At 48.6% G+C, this 17,088-nt stretch overlaps 1 protein-coding gene across 1 annotated transcript; it reads right to left on the reverse strand.

The window, feature by feature from the left end:
* Window positions 1-1,135: 1,135 nt before the first annotated feature.
* VDAC2 (voltage dependent anion channel 2) lies at window positions 1,136-14,858 on the reverse strand. Its single transcript, XM_055131937.1, has 10 exons — window positions 14,700-14,858; window positions 14,479-14,533; window positions 13,519-13,587; window positions 12,697-12,746; window positions 9,310-9,462; window positions 9,160-9,212; window positions 8,222-8,449; window positions 6,505-6,655; window positions 4,615-4,672; window positions 1,136-1,365 (listed from the first exon to the last, which is right to left on the reverse strand). Exons 2-10 carry the CDS (start codon window positions 14,507-14,509, stop codon window positions 1,274-1,276), a joined length of 885 nt encoding a protein of 294 aa, XP_054987912.1. The 5' UTR covers window positions 14,510-14,533; window positions 14,700-14,858; the 3' UTR covers window positions 1,136-1,273.
* Window positions 14,859-17,088: the final 2,230 nt, after the last annotated feature.

Here is a 17,088-nt window from a genome sequence, read left to right on the forward strand (position 1 = left end):
TAACAACAGCACCTCTAATTCAAACAAACTGGCTCACATTCCAGTCTTCTGGCACTGCTCCCACCAGACATCTGACTCTCACAGGTGATTTCATTCCAGCCTTAGAGCGGGTCCGGAGAGGTCTTTCTGCGACGCCACCATCGTGGGCATCTTGCATGGGCTTCTCAACTCTCCGCAGATTCTTTTGGACACTTGCAGCAAGAACCATTTTGAGGAGGTGGCCCTGGTCTGTGCTTGCTAAGGTTCAAACTATTTCAGATGAGTATGATTTGTTTCAACATTCTCCCCACATCTCTAACCTCTGATACCCTTCAAGCTCCTCCCCATCCAAAAACACTTTCCTACTTTAGCCGTAAGAATCACCTCTTTGTATGCACTGCAGTCCAGACGGCACTCCTGCTGGTCCCAGCCCCCTTCCAGGGCTAGCCCAGTGCTGGGCAGGAGCGTGCAGTGGGTTATCGTGGGGGTGTTAACTTTAGCACTGACCCCTCATTTTTTTCTCTTCATTTATTCTGCAACACTTATGGTTAACAATGAGCCAAGGTAATTTTACACAAACTTACAAACTGAAGATGTAAGGCATATATCCTCTTATTTTATTGTAAACTAAAAAAACCTCATGGAGTTACTCTAGGGACACAAAGAAGTCTATGGCACAGGTGTAGGTTAGGAGCAAAATGCTCACTGGAAAAATAAGGTTTTAACCATATACCAGAGAGCTTGACCCTAGCTGGCAAAGTCTTCATTCTGCAAATACTTGGAGTCATTAATTATATATACTTGTTTTATTCATAATTTGTAATGTTTGGGGATACCAAAGTAGTTCTAATGATAGCTGAATTTAACCAAAAAGGGAAAAAAAAACCCTCATCTTAAAACATCCACTGATCCGTCTCATTGATCCATCTCATTCAATGGCAACATTCAATGTTAAAAGGAACATAAAAACAAACATGCACACAATTGCACAGTTTTCATAAAGGTCTATTTCATTATTGGTGGGTAGCTCATTTAACAGTTAAATACATTTAAATAATGTATAGGTGACTGCATGGCGCAGCATTGGTAACTAGGCAGATAACCAATTCAACTAGAAACCAGCTAACGAGTGACTGTCTAAATATTTAAAATACAGTTCTTGTTTAGATTTAGATCATTTTTTGTTTTGATCACCTTCTTGGGGGGGAGGGGGAATAGAGAACCCTGCTGGTCGCACTGGAAATATATTAAGGCCGAATCTGACGCCCTTTCCCAGAGGTTCCTTCCAGCTGGGTTAAGCCTCCAACTCCAGGGCCAGCCCAAGCTTGTGCCCCCCAGCGTTGACGCTTTTCCCATCCACCAGCGCCGACAGTGTGAGCTTCACACCTGCGAACAGAAGCAGACAGCGTGAGGTGCCACCCCGCCTCGTCAGCCCAGAGCCAGACTCTTGCTCAGGCCGGCAAGGGACCCACGCTGTTGGCCACACCACCACGGAGTGCCCAAAGCCCAGGAAGTATTCCATTACAGCAGCAAGATCCAGCAGAAAAACATCAATACAGTTCCAAGTTTTCTATGAAATACAGTGTAATATTCAGTGTGCTACCCAGACTGAGTCTAGAAAGACAATGGTAATGAGCTCTAAGAAACAGAAAACTCCAATAAAGGGACCAGCAGCAAATGCCGAATATAAACTCTACCAGGCACAATGTTAACTGTCTTAGCTGTGATAACGGTACTATGTTAAAAAGAAAAGTCGCCCTCTGCATGCTAGAGTTAATGTATTGCATGTATGCAAAACATCGATTTAAAAGCTAAGGCCAGGGGCCAGAGAGGTAATAGCAAGGCACATACCAAGCATGCCTCCAACCTGGTTCAACCCCGCCAGCCCACAGGGTTCCCCGAGCACCGGCATGAGTGACTCCTGGGTGCAAAGTCAGGAGTATGGCCTGAGCATTGTGGGCTGTGGCCCCAAAATACTAACAAAATGCTATAGTCAGATGTCACAAAGGGCTCTCCAGAGTGCATACTCCGGGCCTGCACGTGCCAGAGCTGAGTTTGGAACCCAGCAGTATATGGTATCCCCTAATACCACCAAGAAAATCCTCAAGCACTGCCAGGTGTGGGCCAGCAACTAAAACCAAGTTCATAGCTGGAGAAAGAACAGTGGGGAGGGGACTTGCCTTGCAGGAGATAGACCCAGTTTCAATCCCGAGCACCAGAGTCCCCGAGCCCCACCAGGAATGATCCCTGATCACAGTGCTACCCCAGCCCTACCACCACAGGGTGTGACCCCCCACAAAAAATTCATTGAAGCACCTGGAGAAAAAAAGAGCTAGTGTACACAGACACGAAGAAAACACAACTGCGCTATCAGTGGTGATGTGGGGAAGAACATATATATATATATATATATATATATATATATATATATATATATATATATATATATATATATATATATATATATATATGAGGGGCTATGGTACCAACCTCTTCAAGTAACGGACACGATTCAATTCCCAGCACAGCATATGGTCCCACTGAGCTCACAGCCAGAAGTAAGCTTGCCAGGTATGGCCCCAAACCAAAAAAGCCCCACCCCGTATCTCCACAAAAAGGAAAGCTTAAAAAATAATAAATGAGGGCCAGAGACAGTATAAGAGTTAAGGTTTATGGTCAGCAGCCTTGAACACTACTGACCAGGCCTGACCCCAGAGCACAGCAGCCCAGGAGTAAGCCCTGAGAAATGCTGTGCCTAAAATATATCTATGGAGAAAGTCTGTATAGTTTAAAAAAAGAAAGCTTTTAAGTGCTTCAGAACTTTGCTATTCACATAAAAGCTGTCAGGGACCCAGGGACAGACAGTGGGTGAGGCACTGGCCTTACAAATGGCTGACCTGGCTGACTTGGGTTCGATCCCCAGTACCATATACAGTTGATCAAGTGCCAGGAGTGAGAACTGAGTACCACTGGGTGTGGCCCCCAAACCACCTGTAAGCTTGTCAGAACACTGTACCCTACAACCACTACACTAAATTGGAATTTGCATTTTGGGAAGAGGGTTTATACCCTGTAGTGCTTGAAGATGATTCCTGGTTCTGTGCCCAGGAAATCACTTTTGGCAGTGCTCAAAGGACTAGGATCAAATCTAGGTTGCCCACAGGTAATACAAGTAGTGCCTTCACCCCTGTGCTATCTCGAGTGCTGAAATTTGAATTTTACAAGAGTTTTCTCAGGTAACTAGCTCATGTACACGGAGACTGAGCTGAAAATACTAGGGTCAAAATCACTGTATCACTGTCATCCCGTTGCTCATCGATTTACTCGAACGAGCACCAGTAACGTCTCCATTGTCAGACTTGTTGTTACTGTTTTTGGCATATCAAATACGACACGGGTAGCTTGCCAGGCTCTGCCATGCAGGCGGGATACTCTCGGTAGCTTGCCAGGCTCTCTGAGAGGGGCGGAGGGTCAAAATACTGTATTATAAACAGAAGTCAAGACTGAACAACTGCATCAGTAGAAAAATATTTTCTGTATGAAGTTTCAGGTATAAGAAACAGTGGATAAGGTGCTAGCCCTGCATGCAGCTGACCCAGATCTGACCTTAGCACCCCTTAGGCTCCCTGAGCACTGCCAGGCCAGGAGTGATCCCTGAGCACAGAACCAGAAATAAGTCTCAGGCATAGCCAGGTGTGGCCCCCCCAAAAAAAACCAAAGCAAAACAGCAAGGAAAGTAAGTAGAAAATGGGTGTTTAATAATACAGAATCAACTGTATTTTTTTTGTCGTTTGGGTTTTGGGTTTTTTCAGTTTTGTTTTTGGACCACACCCCATCATGCCTGTCAGTGTTTAAGTCCAGGGATCTCTGCCCTGGTAATTACTCCAGGCGGTGCTTGGGGGCCCATATGAAATGCTAAGGATCCAACCGTGTCTATGTGCAAGGCAAGCTTCTAACCCACTGTACTAAGTCACCAGCCCCAAATCATTGTTAACTTTCTCAGTTGTACTAACAGTTTCACGGTTACACAGATAAGAAAATAACCCTATTTAGAGACAAAAGATAAGGATTTAGAGAAGTTTCAAATGAGGGGAAGTCAAATAACCAAGCAGGAAAAGGAACAATACACTGCAGCAAAAGGTAAATATGGCCATTGTATTCCTGCCCATGGCTTCCAGGGCCGCCCCAGCAGCACTGGGGAAGGGCGAGAACCTCCCGGGGATTCCGCCACCCCACCCAGTGCCAATCCCGGATTCTGCTCAGACCAATCCAGTGTATGTGGGGGTCTGTGTAGAGCCAGGAATCTAAATGAGGCTGGCTGAAGGCTAGACTAGCCTTAGCCCCTATTCATCTCTCTGGCCCCTTGTCAGCTGTTGGTTTGTTGTGGGTTTTTTTGTTTGTTTTTGTCTTTTTGGGTCATACTGGCAAGTTCTCAGGCATTACATCCGGTCGTCCCTCAGAATTACTGCTGGCAGTGGCCGCATGCAAGATGCTCTATAGCTCAGTATTATCGCTCCTGCCCCCAGCCCCTCCTGTCAATTCTTTAACCCTGGAAAGTTTGCAAAATAAGCTCAGAAATGACAGCAAAATTTGAAACACACCAGAATTAAGCCTACTTTTACCAGGAATACTCACCAGGCCTCAGAGTCTGCGTGTAGCCCACTCCGATTAAACTAGAGTTGTTGACTTTTGCCTAGAAGAAATGCCAACAGAAGAAAAAGCTTTAAGGGTTTCCCAAAGAATCAAAACACCAATATTAAACTCCAACAAGAAAAAAGTCCATTTCACATCCTGACACTTCTAATGCCCTGGGCTTGGCTGTCCGTAACCAGACTGAGGAGACGGCATCATTGACCTACTCGGATCTCCCACAGCCTCCACAATTTTTTCATTTACTCAGTTTCAAAAGCTAGACGAACACAGAAGAGCAAAACATGGTAAGGAAAGTTGCTTCCACTCCCACGGAGCCACAGCAGGGCCTGTGTCTGAAGGAGAAGCTGGCCCCAGGGCAGAGCCATGCCCGCTCTGACTGTGCTAGTCTGAGGGAGTGGCAGCCGCCCACACCACAGACTGTAGTGTACTCTCGCGCTTACATTTCTCTAGAGTCTAACTATTTTACTCAAAAGGGAAAAAAAAGGTGAGCAACTACGTCTGGGGTGAAAACAAATTTAGGTAAGATTTGATGTCTATACTCACAAAATTAGTGTAACACCAAAAGACCTCAATCCAAAGAAAGAATTCACATGTCACTTTTGTTCACTTAATTATACTGCCAAGTCTCCATGAACCCAATAACCATGTCAAGAAAAGTGTCTAAGGAAGAAATGGCCCACTGTGACCATCCTGTTTGTCCCTAACTAATAAAGAGCCCCAGACAATCAGATATGAGGACATATCATTTTAGAGAAGGAATCAGGCTATGATGGGAGAGACTCCATTAGGGTCAACTCTTCGGGTAGGAAACGCAAGAAACATTTCCAAACCAATTCCCAGGAGACACTCAAAGACATGCATGCTGCAAACTGCTTCCTTCCCATTTAGACTCTCAGAACTGCACCTCTGACCCTGATTAGGAAAACAAGCCCAGAGATTTGAGGGCCATGTGCAGCCTGAGGCTTTAACTCAAGGTTAGAAACAAAGAAGGGGAAAATACAAGGACTGCGGTTTTGCCAGTGAGAGGCATTTGGAACGCTGCTTACTCTCCCTACTCTAGGACAGCTGCGATAACACAGCAAAGCAGCTAGAACTTAACTGCAGTCCTCGGGAATACGAACAGAAACAATTCTCATGGAAGGCCTGACTTTCTTTCTTGCCCACAACATTACAGTAAGGGCAGTCTCACCGCCCCAAATAACTGCAACACGAAGAGCTTCGGCTCTCCGGGGCCCCTCCACACCCGGGCACTGTACTTCCTCCTCCTACCAAGACTCCTACCAAGGAGCTCCCAAGGACCCTCCACATGAGAAAGCAGGAGCTGAGGCCAAGGGTTAGTGGCAACTGGACCCCGCTCACCCAGAACAGGGAAAAGGGAAGGTAGACTCTTGGTGTGTGTAAACAGCTGGTCTCAGGCAGACAGCCCTGCAGGGAGACTCGCAAGCCATCCACGGAGTACTGGCTCTACTTTGCCTTCCTCCCACTCTGCCTCTCCTCCCCGTAGGGCTCCTTTCCCTCTCTAAGCTTCCGTTTCTTCACCTGTAAAACCATACATGTACCACTGACAACCAGATCAAACCTGAAGATATTCTGAAGCCATAAAAGACAAGTCGAATAAATAAGATACTCCAACTCTGACATAGATGAGAACTGTCTAGGGCCCCAAACACTGGCATTCCTGAAATGAGATCCTGATTTCTTAGACTTTGATATGTGCCAGGAGCTCCTGAGGCCAGGCGTTCGTTAAAGTCTAACACTATCTCCACCATAAAAGTCGCATTCCAAATTCCAGGCCCAGTCCCTGTGAACCCTAGTTTAGACTCTACCCGAAGACCGACTCTCCCAACTCTGAGGCTTGTAGCATATACTCACAGAAATGGAAGCAGTGGGATCCAACTGGTATTTAGCTGCAATGCCGAAGCGAGTGCAGTTGGTACCTGAGGTCCAAGCAAGGTTTACTGAGGTGTCAAGATCTTCACAGACTTTCTGATAGATCGATCCTCCAAATTCTGTCCCATCATTGCTACAAAAGATTTTATCAATAATAACACTAAGCTAATTCTGTAGCACTATACTTAAATAGAGCCATTGTTAACACGGGTTACCAGTTTCATTCACTTAACACCAAAGTTTTAAAGGTTTTCTGAGCTGATGTCCAAAAACAAATATATTATGGCATATCCATCCACTGGGATTGCCATAGTGTCACTAACATCATGCAGGAGATTATACAGTGCTATGGGGGAAAGTGCATTACGGAAAGGGGGTCAGTAACAGTCTTCTGGGCATGACTGATATTTATACACATATAGAAAAAGAAACAAACCCATTACCGTGACTGTGTATGTATGTACATACAAGCATAAAGGGAGCAGGGATAGCAGAGCAGGATGGGCGCCTGCCTTGACACAGCCAACCCAGTTTCCGTCCCAGGCTTCCGTTATGGTCCCAGAACCCACCCGGAGTGAGCTCTGTGCAGAGCCAGGAGTAAGCCCCAGGTGTGGCCCCAAGACAAAAACAATAAAGGGAGTAGGACTATGGGAAAATCTGGCTTCCTTCTTTATACTTCCATTATCTCACAGACATTTTCATTACAGAACTACACGCGCACATATATGTATATACCACCATGCATGTATCCCGCTTGGATCAGGTAAGATGCCAGGCTAGATGGCAGTCCCGTCAAATCAGGACCTCACGCAACTAAGTGAACACACCAGCAGGATTTTGGCAATTATCTCAGCATCTTCTAAAACCCAAAGCATTAAACCTCACGTGAAACGAAGAAGTGACCGGGCCCAGATGTAAGACTACCATTTTTAATAGTTTCTCTTTATTCGCTTCTGAGCCATACCCGGCAGCGCTCAGGGCTTATTCTGGGCAGGGTTCAGACAACTGTATGTGGTGCCAGGGATGACGCAGGCCCGGCTCCTGCAAGGCTGAGCCTCCCCCACCATCCGAGCCCTCTGGCTCTTTACCATTATTCACGAGGGCCACCCTGGAAATACTCAAGGAGGAAGAGGAGATGTGGGGGCCACACCCAGCAGTGCTCGGAGACTGAAACTAGGTCTCCCATGTGCAAGCAGCAAGCATCTTACCTCATGCACCATCTCTTAGCCTGGATGATGATCTCTTATGTCAAGACATGCATTAGGAGCTGGGCAGCTAGCTCAGAGCCAGTGAGCTGGCCTGCCATGCCTGGGCCCTCCATCATTCCCAAACCATAATGCCAGGGAGAGCTCTGGCCAGCCTCACAACAGCTAGAGAGCCACCCACACACCGAACCTCCCAAAGAAATCCTCATTATACCTAAATCACGAGTCCCCAAACTTTTTGTCTTACTGCCCATTTTCAGGGAAAAAAAAAAAATGATCAGCACCTACCTGGAAAGAAACTTAAATTAAGTAAACAAAGAGACAAGAGGGGCCCCAACTGGCTACTACCGCCATCCTGGGTCATTCCACTGTACCCTTCAACAACTCCCCCCAAACACAGTGACTCTGGAGAAGGATAAGGTAACAGATTCCAATAAGATATGATGAGATAACCACCCAAGGTCATACACATGTAAGACCTACAAAATACTCACACATTAGTATGTAGCTGGAAGTCCCCGGTCCTGTAGCCCACTGCAAAGTTATTCCTCGTCAGCTTTGACTTGGCACTGTCAAAGGTCATCTGGTACCCAGCGAGCCAGCCCTCATAGCCAAAGACAGCTGAACCGTGGATTGCAGGCCCAGCAAAATCAAAATCGATATCACAACCAAGGTTTATACACTCCCTCTTGTAAGAAGACTTGATTTTACCACTTTTCTTTCTGGAAAAAGAACAAATTGACTTAAAATTGATGCCAGTGGGAAAGATTTACCTATATAACTTCTGCAAAGAAAATCTAAAACATCTTGTTTGGCTTTAGGGCTCTTTGGGGATCCTGTGTGTCACACATCACACCTGGGTCTCCTGAAGCACATGTGCTCAGCCCACTGAGACATCTCTCGGGCCACAGAGACTGCAGAGGCACTGGATTAAAAGCAGTAGCAGGGCAATCCTCAGCAGTCAAATAAAAGTTCAACCAACTAAGAACTCAAGAGCACGTGGGTAAGTGGATGGCCACCAGCAAAGAAAACTGCTCTGCAGAACTGGCACAGGCACAAAGGCCTCTCAGAAACACGCTCATCCCCAAACTGGGCACAGAAAGAGGCAAGTATCTGGCAGCAAGCCAGTAACAGTGTCGTGGTGCTCCTGCTCCAAAGGCAGGAAACCATTCCGTCAGAAGGCACTGAATCAGCTAGCAAATATTACCCCCTTCCCACTCCCCCGCTGGATGAGGGTACTTTATTCCTAATAACCCAGAGCCTGTACACTGGCTAAAAGGGCTTTAGATGAGGCTGTGGCAGACCTTGATATGCTTAAGCTCACAAGGAAGATCCTTGTCGTGAAGTTGTGTTAGCGAACATTTAAGTGTGCATCTTGCCCCCAAATATAAGTACTTCCAAATTTAAGCAGTTAAAAAATGCGCTAGCTTACCCCGTGTTTGGTGAAAAAGTGGTATCAAACGTCAGTTTCAAACCTTGACAAATCTATTTTGAAAGAAAAAAATTTTTGCATTTAGCTTTATTTCCTTTTGAAATATGAAAATAAAACCACCAACACAAAAGCACATTTTCAAAATGTTACCTGGTCTTCAATTGCAATTTCTGTTCCCAGAGTGTTATCAGTGTTCCATTTTTCTGTGAAGGTCAGACCATACTCACACCATTTATATTTGGTTTCCAAGGTCCCAGTTACTTTACCAGTGTCTGTATTAGATGAACCAGATGTTGAGAATTCCTAGTAAGACAAAAACTTCATGAATTTTTCTTATATCCCTAACAGAATGCAACAATTTACCAAAGAACTTTTAAAACCCCACTATGACAGTAAATAGTTTCAAGTGCCCCAATTAACCCTCATCTTCTGCTGAGTATAAATAATAAAAGTGACTAATTGACCTCTACAATACTGAATGCCAACTTATTTCCAAGCAATCACAAGTTAAACTCTTAATTCTCAAGTGAACAACAAGCGGTCTTTCAAGGAACTTCTGTTAAGGTGAAGGACAGAGAAAGGGCTCAGGAGTAAAGCACAGAGCAACCATCCCAAGGCCCTGAGGTCACTGCCATAGCTGGAGGGTGGCCCTAGTGACTGCATCACTGGCCCAAGGACTGACCCAAAGGGAGGGTGACCGTGTTTGGCACTGTATCTGACCTATTCATAACACTGAGAAGGTCGATAAATTACAAACCCTACTTTTGATAAACAGAATTTGTAACTACTGATAATCTATAACCTAGTGTCTCCTGAAAATCATGAAATTTGACAGCACCCATGAGAATTCATACCATGAACAAAATTCATACAAATTACTTGCTAATCCCAGTATTATTTTTCTGATCTGTAGTCTTCACGAGGTTTCCTGTCTTTCCAAACATCTTTCAATTCTTTTTTTTTTTAAAGTTTTTGAATTTGGGGGAGGCAGTTTGTATACCCATCAGTGGTACTGTGTTCAGAGGTCAAACCTGGGTCAGCCTTGTACAAGGAAAGCACCTTGCCCACCATACTATCTCTCTGGCCCAGGAATGTGACATTCTAAAAAATACGAATGTGGTGCCAGGTGACAGTACACCAGATAGGGCACTTGCCTTGCAAGCAGATGACACAGGTCCAATCCTCAGCCTCCCAGATGGTCCCCCAATCACCACCAGGAGTGATCCCTGGGTGAGTAACCACGAGCACTGCCAGGTGTGACCCAAACCCTCCCCACCCCAAAAAAGTAACTAAAAAAATTTATTTTTAGGGCTGGAATGATAGCACAGCAGGTAGGGCATTTGCCTTGCATGCGGCCGACCCAGGTTCGATTCTCAGCATCCCATATGGTTCCCTGAGTACCACCAGGAGTAATTCCTGAGTGCAAAGCCAGGAGTAACCCCTGTGCATCGCTGGGTGTGACCCAAAAAGAAAAAAAAAATTTTGAAATGAGAATATAAGCCAAAGCTTCGTAGCAGCTCTGTAGCAAAACAGACAGAATCCCTTCAACCTTATATCCAAGAACCTAAAATTAGATGCTTTCATTAGCAGGAATTTCAAGTCTGGGCTTGGCATTCCATGCCTATTAAAAAGCACTGGTTTATGTTAAGAAAGAAGACTGGGTTTAAATTAGGAGCCCTAGCGCCCAGTTCTGGCTTTTACTAAATGAATTAAACTGAGGCAGACACTTAACTTTTGGAAGCAAGGTCTGTTTCCTCACTTATAAAAACAACACAGCTTCTGTAGGGTTAAACTGGACTGACACTATGAAACCTTTGCGTATTTTTGTGTACTCAGCACAAAAGGAAAGCGTTATTAAAACGATATACATGGAAGCACGTTCTTTTGGCAGACATTTGGAATGGATAATTTCTATGAGCAGCTCATTTTAATCCCAAGTGACACTGATTAGTGACTCTTACGGCCCCACCCACTGCCATCCATCAGCCCAAATACATGTCAAGGAAGCCTCAAGACACAAAACCAGTATCACTTGGACCAGAACGGGACCATGTGATACCCCTGGTAGCAATGACACCTTCACTCTACCACCAGACATTTAGGTTATCGTGCTGAGCTTGTCTAGGCATCTCTGCAGATCAAGTGAATAAAGAGAACCAGGCATTACTGGGACATATTTGTGATCAAGGACATATTACAAAATTAAAACCATACTAGATGAATTTACACATAAAATAAAAAATGTGATTTTATATCTACTCCAGCTCCTATACATTCATCTTAAACCTAATTTCATAAAATGTCCCTTAACTCTGTCCACAATAATCCTTTCCTTTCTCAAACAAGCCATACTTGATATACTTCTATCGCCCAATTTTAAGTTTATTGTGACTCTCCACCTAGCCAGAAAGCTATTTAAAAACAGTAAGTTATGTTTGGTTTTGCTTTATTAAATGTTTCAAGGTACAAATGTTTCAAGTGATTGTAAGGAAACCTGGCCAAGTCAACGAAGACCATGTCTCTACTCTGGAGCCTGTACCTTACATGGGTCCGTCCCAACACAGCAAATACTCAAGGCTTCTTTCAGATCTAAGGAAATAGATGGCGCATACAGCTAATGTATTCCACAAATTCAAGTATTCAGAAACTACAATATGACTGATTTTAGTAAAATACTAACTACATATGCTGATATGTAGCTATAGCAGAATTCATCAAAATAACCAACAATATTCAACTTACACAAAACAAAGCAGTTCCCAAAATAGCAAAATGACAACAAAAAAGATTTAAGAGCAGGAAAAAAAAATTACACAAAATTAAATTTCACTTTACTTGAACGAGACATATTAAGGAAAACTAGAAACCCCCAAACACTAAAAAAGTACCCACTTTTGGGGCTGGAGCGATAGTACAGCGGGTAGGGCATTTGCCTTACACGCAGTCGACCCGGGTTCGATTCCCAGCATCCCATATGGTCCCCTGAGCACTGCCAGGAGTGATTCCTGAGTGCAGAGCCAGGAGTAACCCCTGTGCATCGCCAGGTGTGACCCAAAAGCAAAAAAAAATAATAATAAAAATTAAAAAATTTAAAAAATTTTTAAAAAAGTACCCACCTTCAAAATACACTACCAGGGTACTCTAAATTCACAAAATACACTTGAATATCTTCCCCCAGGAAGGATACAACCATTATATAAATTATCTGTACATTAAAATAAGGAGTTAAAGTTTTTATGACTAGAGCCCTTAATGAGGGTAATTGGCATAGAAAGTTGCAACAATGTGTACAACACATAGTTCTCCGCCTTTGAGAGAAAAGGAAGTCCCACACAACTGATGTCTTTCCTGAGTTCCTTGTTTGCAGCAACATAGCAGTGTACCACAAGAAAATCAGAAATCATATTCTAAGTCAAAAACAGATCAAGTTACATGCAAATTCCTTACAACTACGGCCTGCCTCTTCTTTGAGATGAAGTGGGCAGACCTGGTTCAGCGGCAGAAAGGCTTGGCAGAACGTAATGGACTAACACTCACCACGCCACTGCAGGACTTTGTTTTCACATCCAGCTTCACCAACCCAAAACCTTCAAGAGAGCAAAAGGGATTCTTTTGTAAGAGATACATACTAATTCACTGTCTCTCTCTCTAAAAAAAGTCACATTCAGAGAAAGGATACCACCAACCAGCACATATTTACATGGGGAGGGGGAAACCTTTGTGTTTTGAAACAATATTTAAGTGGGAAAAAAAAAGAAAAACTGCCAAGAAAAACTTTTCTATGCCGTTTTGCTGAGTATTTTACTGTACAGTCAGCATCCAAAATAATGCTTTCAAACCATTCAAACATCTAACCGATTAAAATAAAAAAATCAATTCATATCACAGAAGAGCCAATGGTTATTATAAAACAGGCACTTTTAAACTCTTATCCCAAAGGCATATTTATCCCTTTTTAGTAGTTTAAGTGGATGAATATTCTAGAAACTCTAAAGAGGACATATACTGGTGTGTGGAACAAAATCTTCAAGAAATAAAATTCACTTAAATACGCCTTCAAGCCATTAGAAATCATTAACCACAAGAGCAGAACAGTAAAATATAGTAACTCTAGCCACACAAGGACTAGGAAAACCAAAAAACCAAAATAGTGGAATCCTTTAACAGTAATTTGAAAAAGAAAAAAAAAAGGCATTATCACAAAGCTTTATTTACAATAGAAGTTTTATTGAAAATAAAGGGGATACAAAAGTTAGCTCAGCGTGAAAAGTTAAAGAAATGACTGACTTAACTTTCCTATACAACTCCAAAGACACATTTTTTTCACTTCTGAGCCGAAAAAAAGTTTCAAGTCCTTACCAAATCCTTTGTTGAAAATATCTCTGGCGGCTTTGCCAAGGTCACAGTATGCGGGGGGTACACACATCTCTAGAAGAGAAAGGTCCCCGTTAATGTTCCCGATGCTCCCGTGCTCCCACTGACCTCCCACCGTCCTCCCACTCGGGGGCAGCCGGGCAGGGCCGGGGGCGCCTCCCGAACAAACCAGCCAATGGAACGAAACCGAACACGCCGCGGCCCACCTCGCTACAGCCCGGGCGGCTGGAAACGGGTTCTAGCGCTTATCCTCCCTTTCGGGGTTCCACACCCGGTATTCCACGGACGGTATTCCACCGTCCCCCCCCAGGGGTCCTCCCTAACGGGGGACCCCCAGCTGCGGGGCGCCCCGCGGGAAAGGCCACTTCCTGGTCCAGGGGGCTGGGGCGCGCGGCCGGGCACGGGGCCAGCGGCCCTCACTCACCGCGGGGGGCTGCCGGGACCCAGAGAGCGCCGAGAGGGGCCCGCGCCGGGCTCCCGCCGCCCCGGCCGCTGCCCTCGGACGCCTCGGGCCCAAGCCGACCCTCGGGAGCACAGGGGGCAGGTTCTCGGCGCAGGACCCGAGTCTTGGAACTCGGCGAGAGCGCCCATGCTTCAATTGTCGACGTCAAGGAAGCCTCCCTGGAGACGTCGGAAGCCGAGGCCCGGGGCGGCGCCGGCCGGGGGCGCTCGGGGCGCCGGGCCGCGGCCCATTCATTCTCGCGGCCGCGTCCACGCCCGTCCCCGCACACGCGGTGACCTTGCGCCCCGCGGCGCGGGTTCCCCGGCGCCCCGCGGAGCGCACGGCCGCGCCCCGGGGTGAGTAGCCCCGGCTCCGGGTGCGAGCAGGGCCACGGCGGGAGGAGGCCGGGGGGGACGCGCGCCCGCACGACTCCCGGGAGGACCCCCGGCGGCGGGGGCAGCCCCGGCCCCCGCCCTCGGCCCGCAGAGCCCCGCGCTACTCACGCCGCTTGCAGCCCGATCCGTAGGCCGCCATGGCGAGGCCGCGGGAGGAGGTGATCTGCGGGAGGAAGGACAGGGGCGGTCAGCGGGGCCGGCCAAGGGCAGGGCGCGGGGGCGCGGGGCGGCGCGGCCATCTTAGGGACCCGCGGCCGACCCCGAGTGCGGCCTCCAGCCGGGCGCCGCCCCCCGGGCCCTCGGCGGCGGGGACGCGGGCGCGGCGCTACCTGGGGGTCTCCGGAGGGGGCCGCCGCGCCGCTCGGAGCTCGGGCCGCTCGGCTCGCAGGCTCTCGGGCTGCAGCTGCCGCGGCTGGAGGGCGAAGTGAAGGAGACACCGTTCCGCCCGCCGCAAGCCTGTCCTCCCCGGCCAGGACCCCGCCGCGGCCGCCGGGGCTGCCCGCCGCGCCGCCTGTCCGCGCCGCGCCGCCCCGCGCCCACCCCTACCGGTTCCAGACCCGCTTGGGGCCCGCGGGCGCCTCCGCCTCCGAGCTGGCCGGTCGCCGTCCCCCGGCGGGCGTCGCCGAGGCCGAGGCTGCGCGCCTTGGGGTCAGGCAGCAGCGAGGGCAGCCCCGGAGGCCAAGGGGCGGGGAACGGCGGAGGCGGCGCGCTGGGGAGCGCGCGGCGGGGGCTGGGGCGGAGGCCGCGGGTGGGCGGGGCGTCGGGCGCGTGCCCGCGCGGCGTGGCAGTCGGGGAGCGTGCGTCCCCGCCGCGCGCAGGCCGTCTCTCCTGGGGCCTTCTGCATAGAGGCTGCGGAGGGACCCCGGGGGTCCTAGGGGCGGGCTGCGCACGGAGGGGAGCCGGAGGGGCCCCGCGCCCCCCTTCCCGGCACCTGCGGCCTAGCTGCCCTGTGCAGCTCCTCCGGGTGCCCGGCCTTCTTCCCACCCCAAGCCTGGGGCTTCTCTGCTTGGGAGCAGATACAGGCACGCATCCGGGGCGGTCTTGGCGAGTCAGACCCGCAGGAAAGTAGGACTCGGGCCGACGAGGCATCCAACGCCGCACTCGGGGTCCCTGGGCGTGCAGGAAGCGGGAGCTAACAGGAAACGGGACAGAGCTCCCGCCGTTGAGATAGAAAAGGAGAGAAACTGAGTCTCCGAAATCAACCGCCTGCTTCCCCATCTATAAAGTGACCCTGCTGGGGGGCGGGACAGAGGATTGGCGTGTTGTATCACCGGCTTTGCCTGCGGGCGGCCCAGAATAGATCCCCAGCACTGCACAGGGTACCCCGGGCACACCAGGACTGTCTGTCCCCCACCCCTCCAAACCCTAATATCAAAAATAAATAAAATGTCAAGATTCAAAGTTTGATATAAGGCATGTAGGCAGTTTGCCGCCGGCTGTGAGCAAAGCCTTCCCCCTCCACATTTGCTCTGGCCGCAAACTCGGATGCTGCTCAGGCCCCACCCTCCCGACCCGGGGAAAGAAGAGCGTGATGTGTCCCCACGATGTGTCCCCACGGCCTCAAGCTGCAGCGGGCGTTTCCACCCCGAGCAAGCCCAATCAGCAACCTTGCACCGTCCTGGTCCGATTACTCAACGGAGTCCGCTCGGTTCAGACCCGGGGCAGCACGGAATTCAAGCCCTGGCAGGTTGGTGCAAATCCATCCTGCGTGGGAGCTGGTTTGGTCTATCTTTGATGGCACTGTGAGGCTCATGTCAGAGACTGCCACGCGTCCCTACTGCAGCCACCTCCCCACCCCCCTGACCTGCTCCATCAGTCACCTCCATGACTTCTAATTAGACTTAGTCATGTTGTGAATTCTCTGTAGCCTTTCCCACCCTGGAGAATTTCACTTGCTTCAGAAGCCAGACTGAGGCCTCTCCCTCTTCAAGTCCTGACAATACTAGAAGAATCAGCGGGAGAGACAGGGCGGAGGCTCAGGAACTGGCTTTATATGCAGCCAGCCAGGGTTTATTTCCCAGCACTGCCTGTGCCCCCAATCTACCCTCCACCTCTCAGCACCTCCAGAAGTGAACCGAGAGCAGCAGTCAGAAATAAGTGGGCTGAAGAGATAGTATAGCACGTAGGGCCCTAGCCTGGCTGGCAGGCTGCGGACCAGGGGCGATCCAGGCATTATATATGGTTCCCCACCACAGAAGCACCAGCAGCAGTCATTCCTGAGCACCGCCATGGTGACCCCCTCACCCCCCCAGAGGGGGGGAGAGAGAGAGGGAAAGACAGAGGGAGAGAAAAGCCCTGAGCACTGCCAGCTGCGGCCCCAAAACAAATAAACCAAAATCAAAACCATGGTAATGTATTTCAAGGGTAGGACCTAGGGGCTGGAGAGAGAGTACAGGGCCAAGGTGCTTACCTTGCACATGACCTACCTAGTTCCATTCCTGGCACTCCCCAGCACTGCCTGGAGTGATCCCTGAGCATAGAGCCAGAAGTAAGCCGTGAGCACTGGCTGGCGTGCTTCCCCACCCCAGAAGGAAAAAAAATCTAAATAAGATTTGGTAAACTTAGGGGAGTATTTCCATCCCGTAAGTTTAGCCCAACAACCTTGCCAGCAGCCACCACTTCCAGAGAGCAGCTGCCTTGTGTCCCCCAGTGGGAAGCAAAGTCCAGTTTCTGCTCTCAAAGCCCTTAAGAGTTAACTTTGTGTACAAGTATCAAAAG

This window comes from Sorex araneus, chromosome 3 (genome assembly GCF_027595985.1).
Source record: "Sorex araneus isolate mSorAra2 chromosome 3, mSorAra2.pri, whole genome shotgun sequence".
NCBI lineage: Eukaryota > Metazoa > Chordata > Mammalia > Eulipotyphla > Soricidae > Sorex > Sorex araneus.

What these genes read in the sequence shown, in the direction of transcription:
- VDAC2 (XM_055131937.1), bottom strand. Translation starts at nt 14,509, where the DNA reads ATGGCGGCCTACGGATCGGGCTGCAAGCGGC. An exon ending in CGGATCGGGCTGCAAGCGGC is followed by an intron (nt 13,588 to 14,478) that starts GTGAGTAGCGCG and finishes TTTCTCTTCTAG; the next exon opens with AGATGTGTGTACCCCCCGCA. An exon ending in AAATTGCAATTGAAGACCAG is followed by an intron (nt 9,213 to 9,309) that starts GTAACATTTTGA and finishes CTTTCAAAATAG; the next exon opens with ATTTGTCAAGGTTTGAAACT.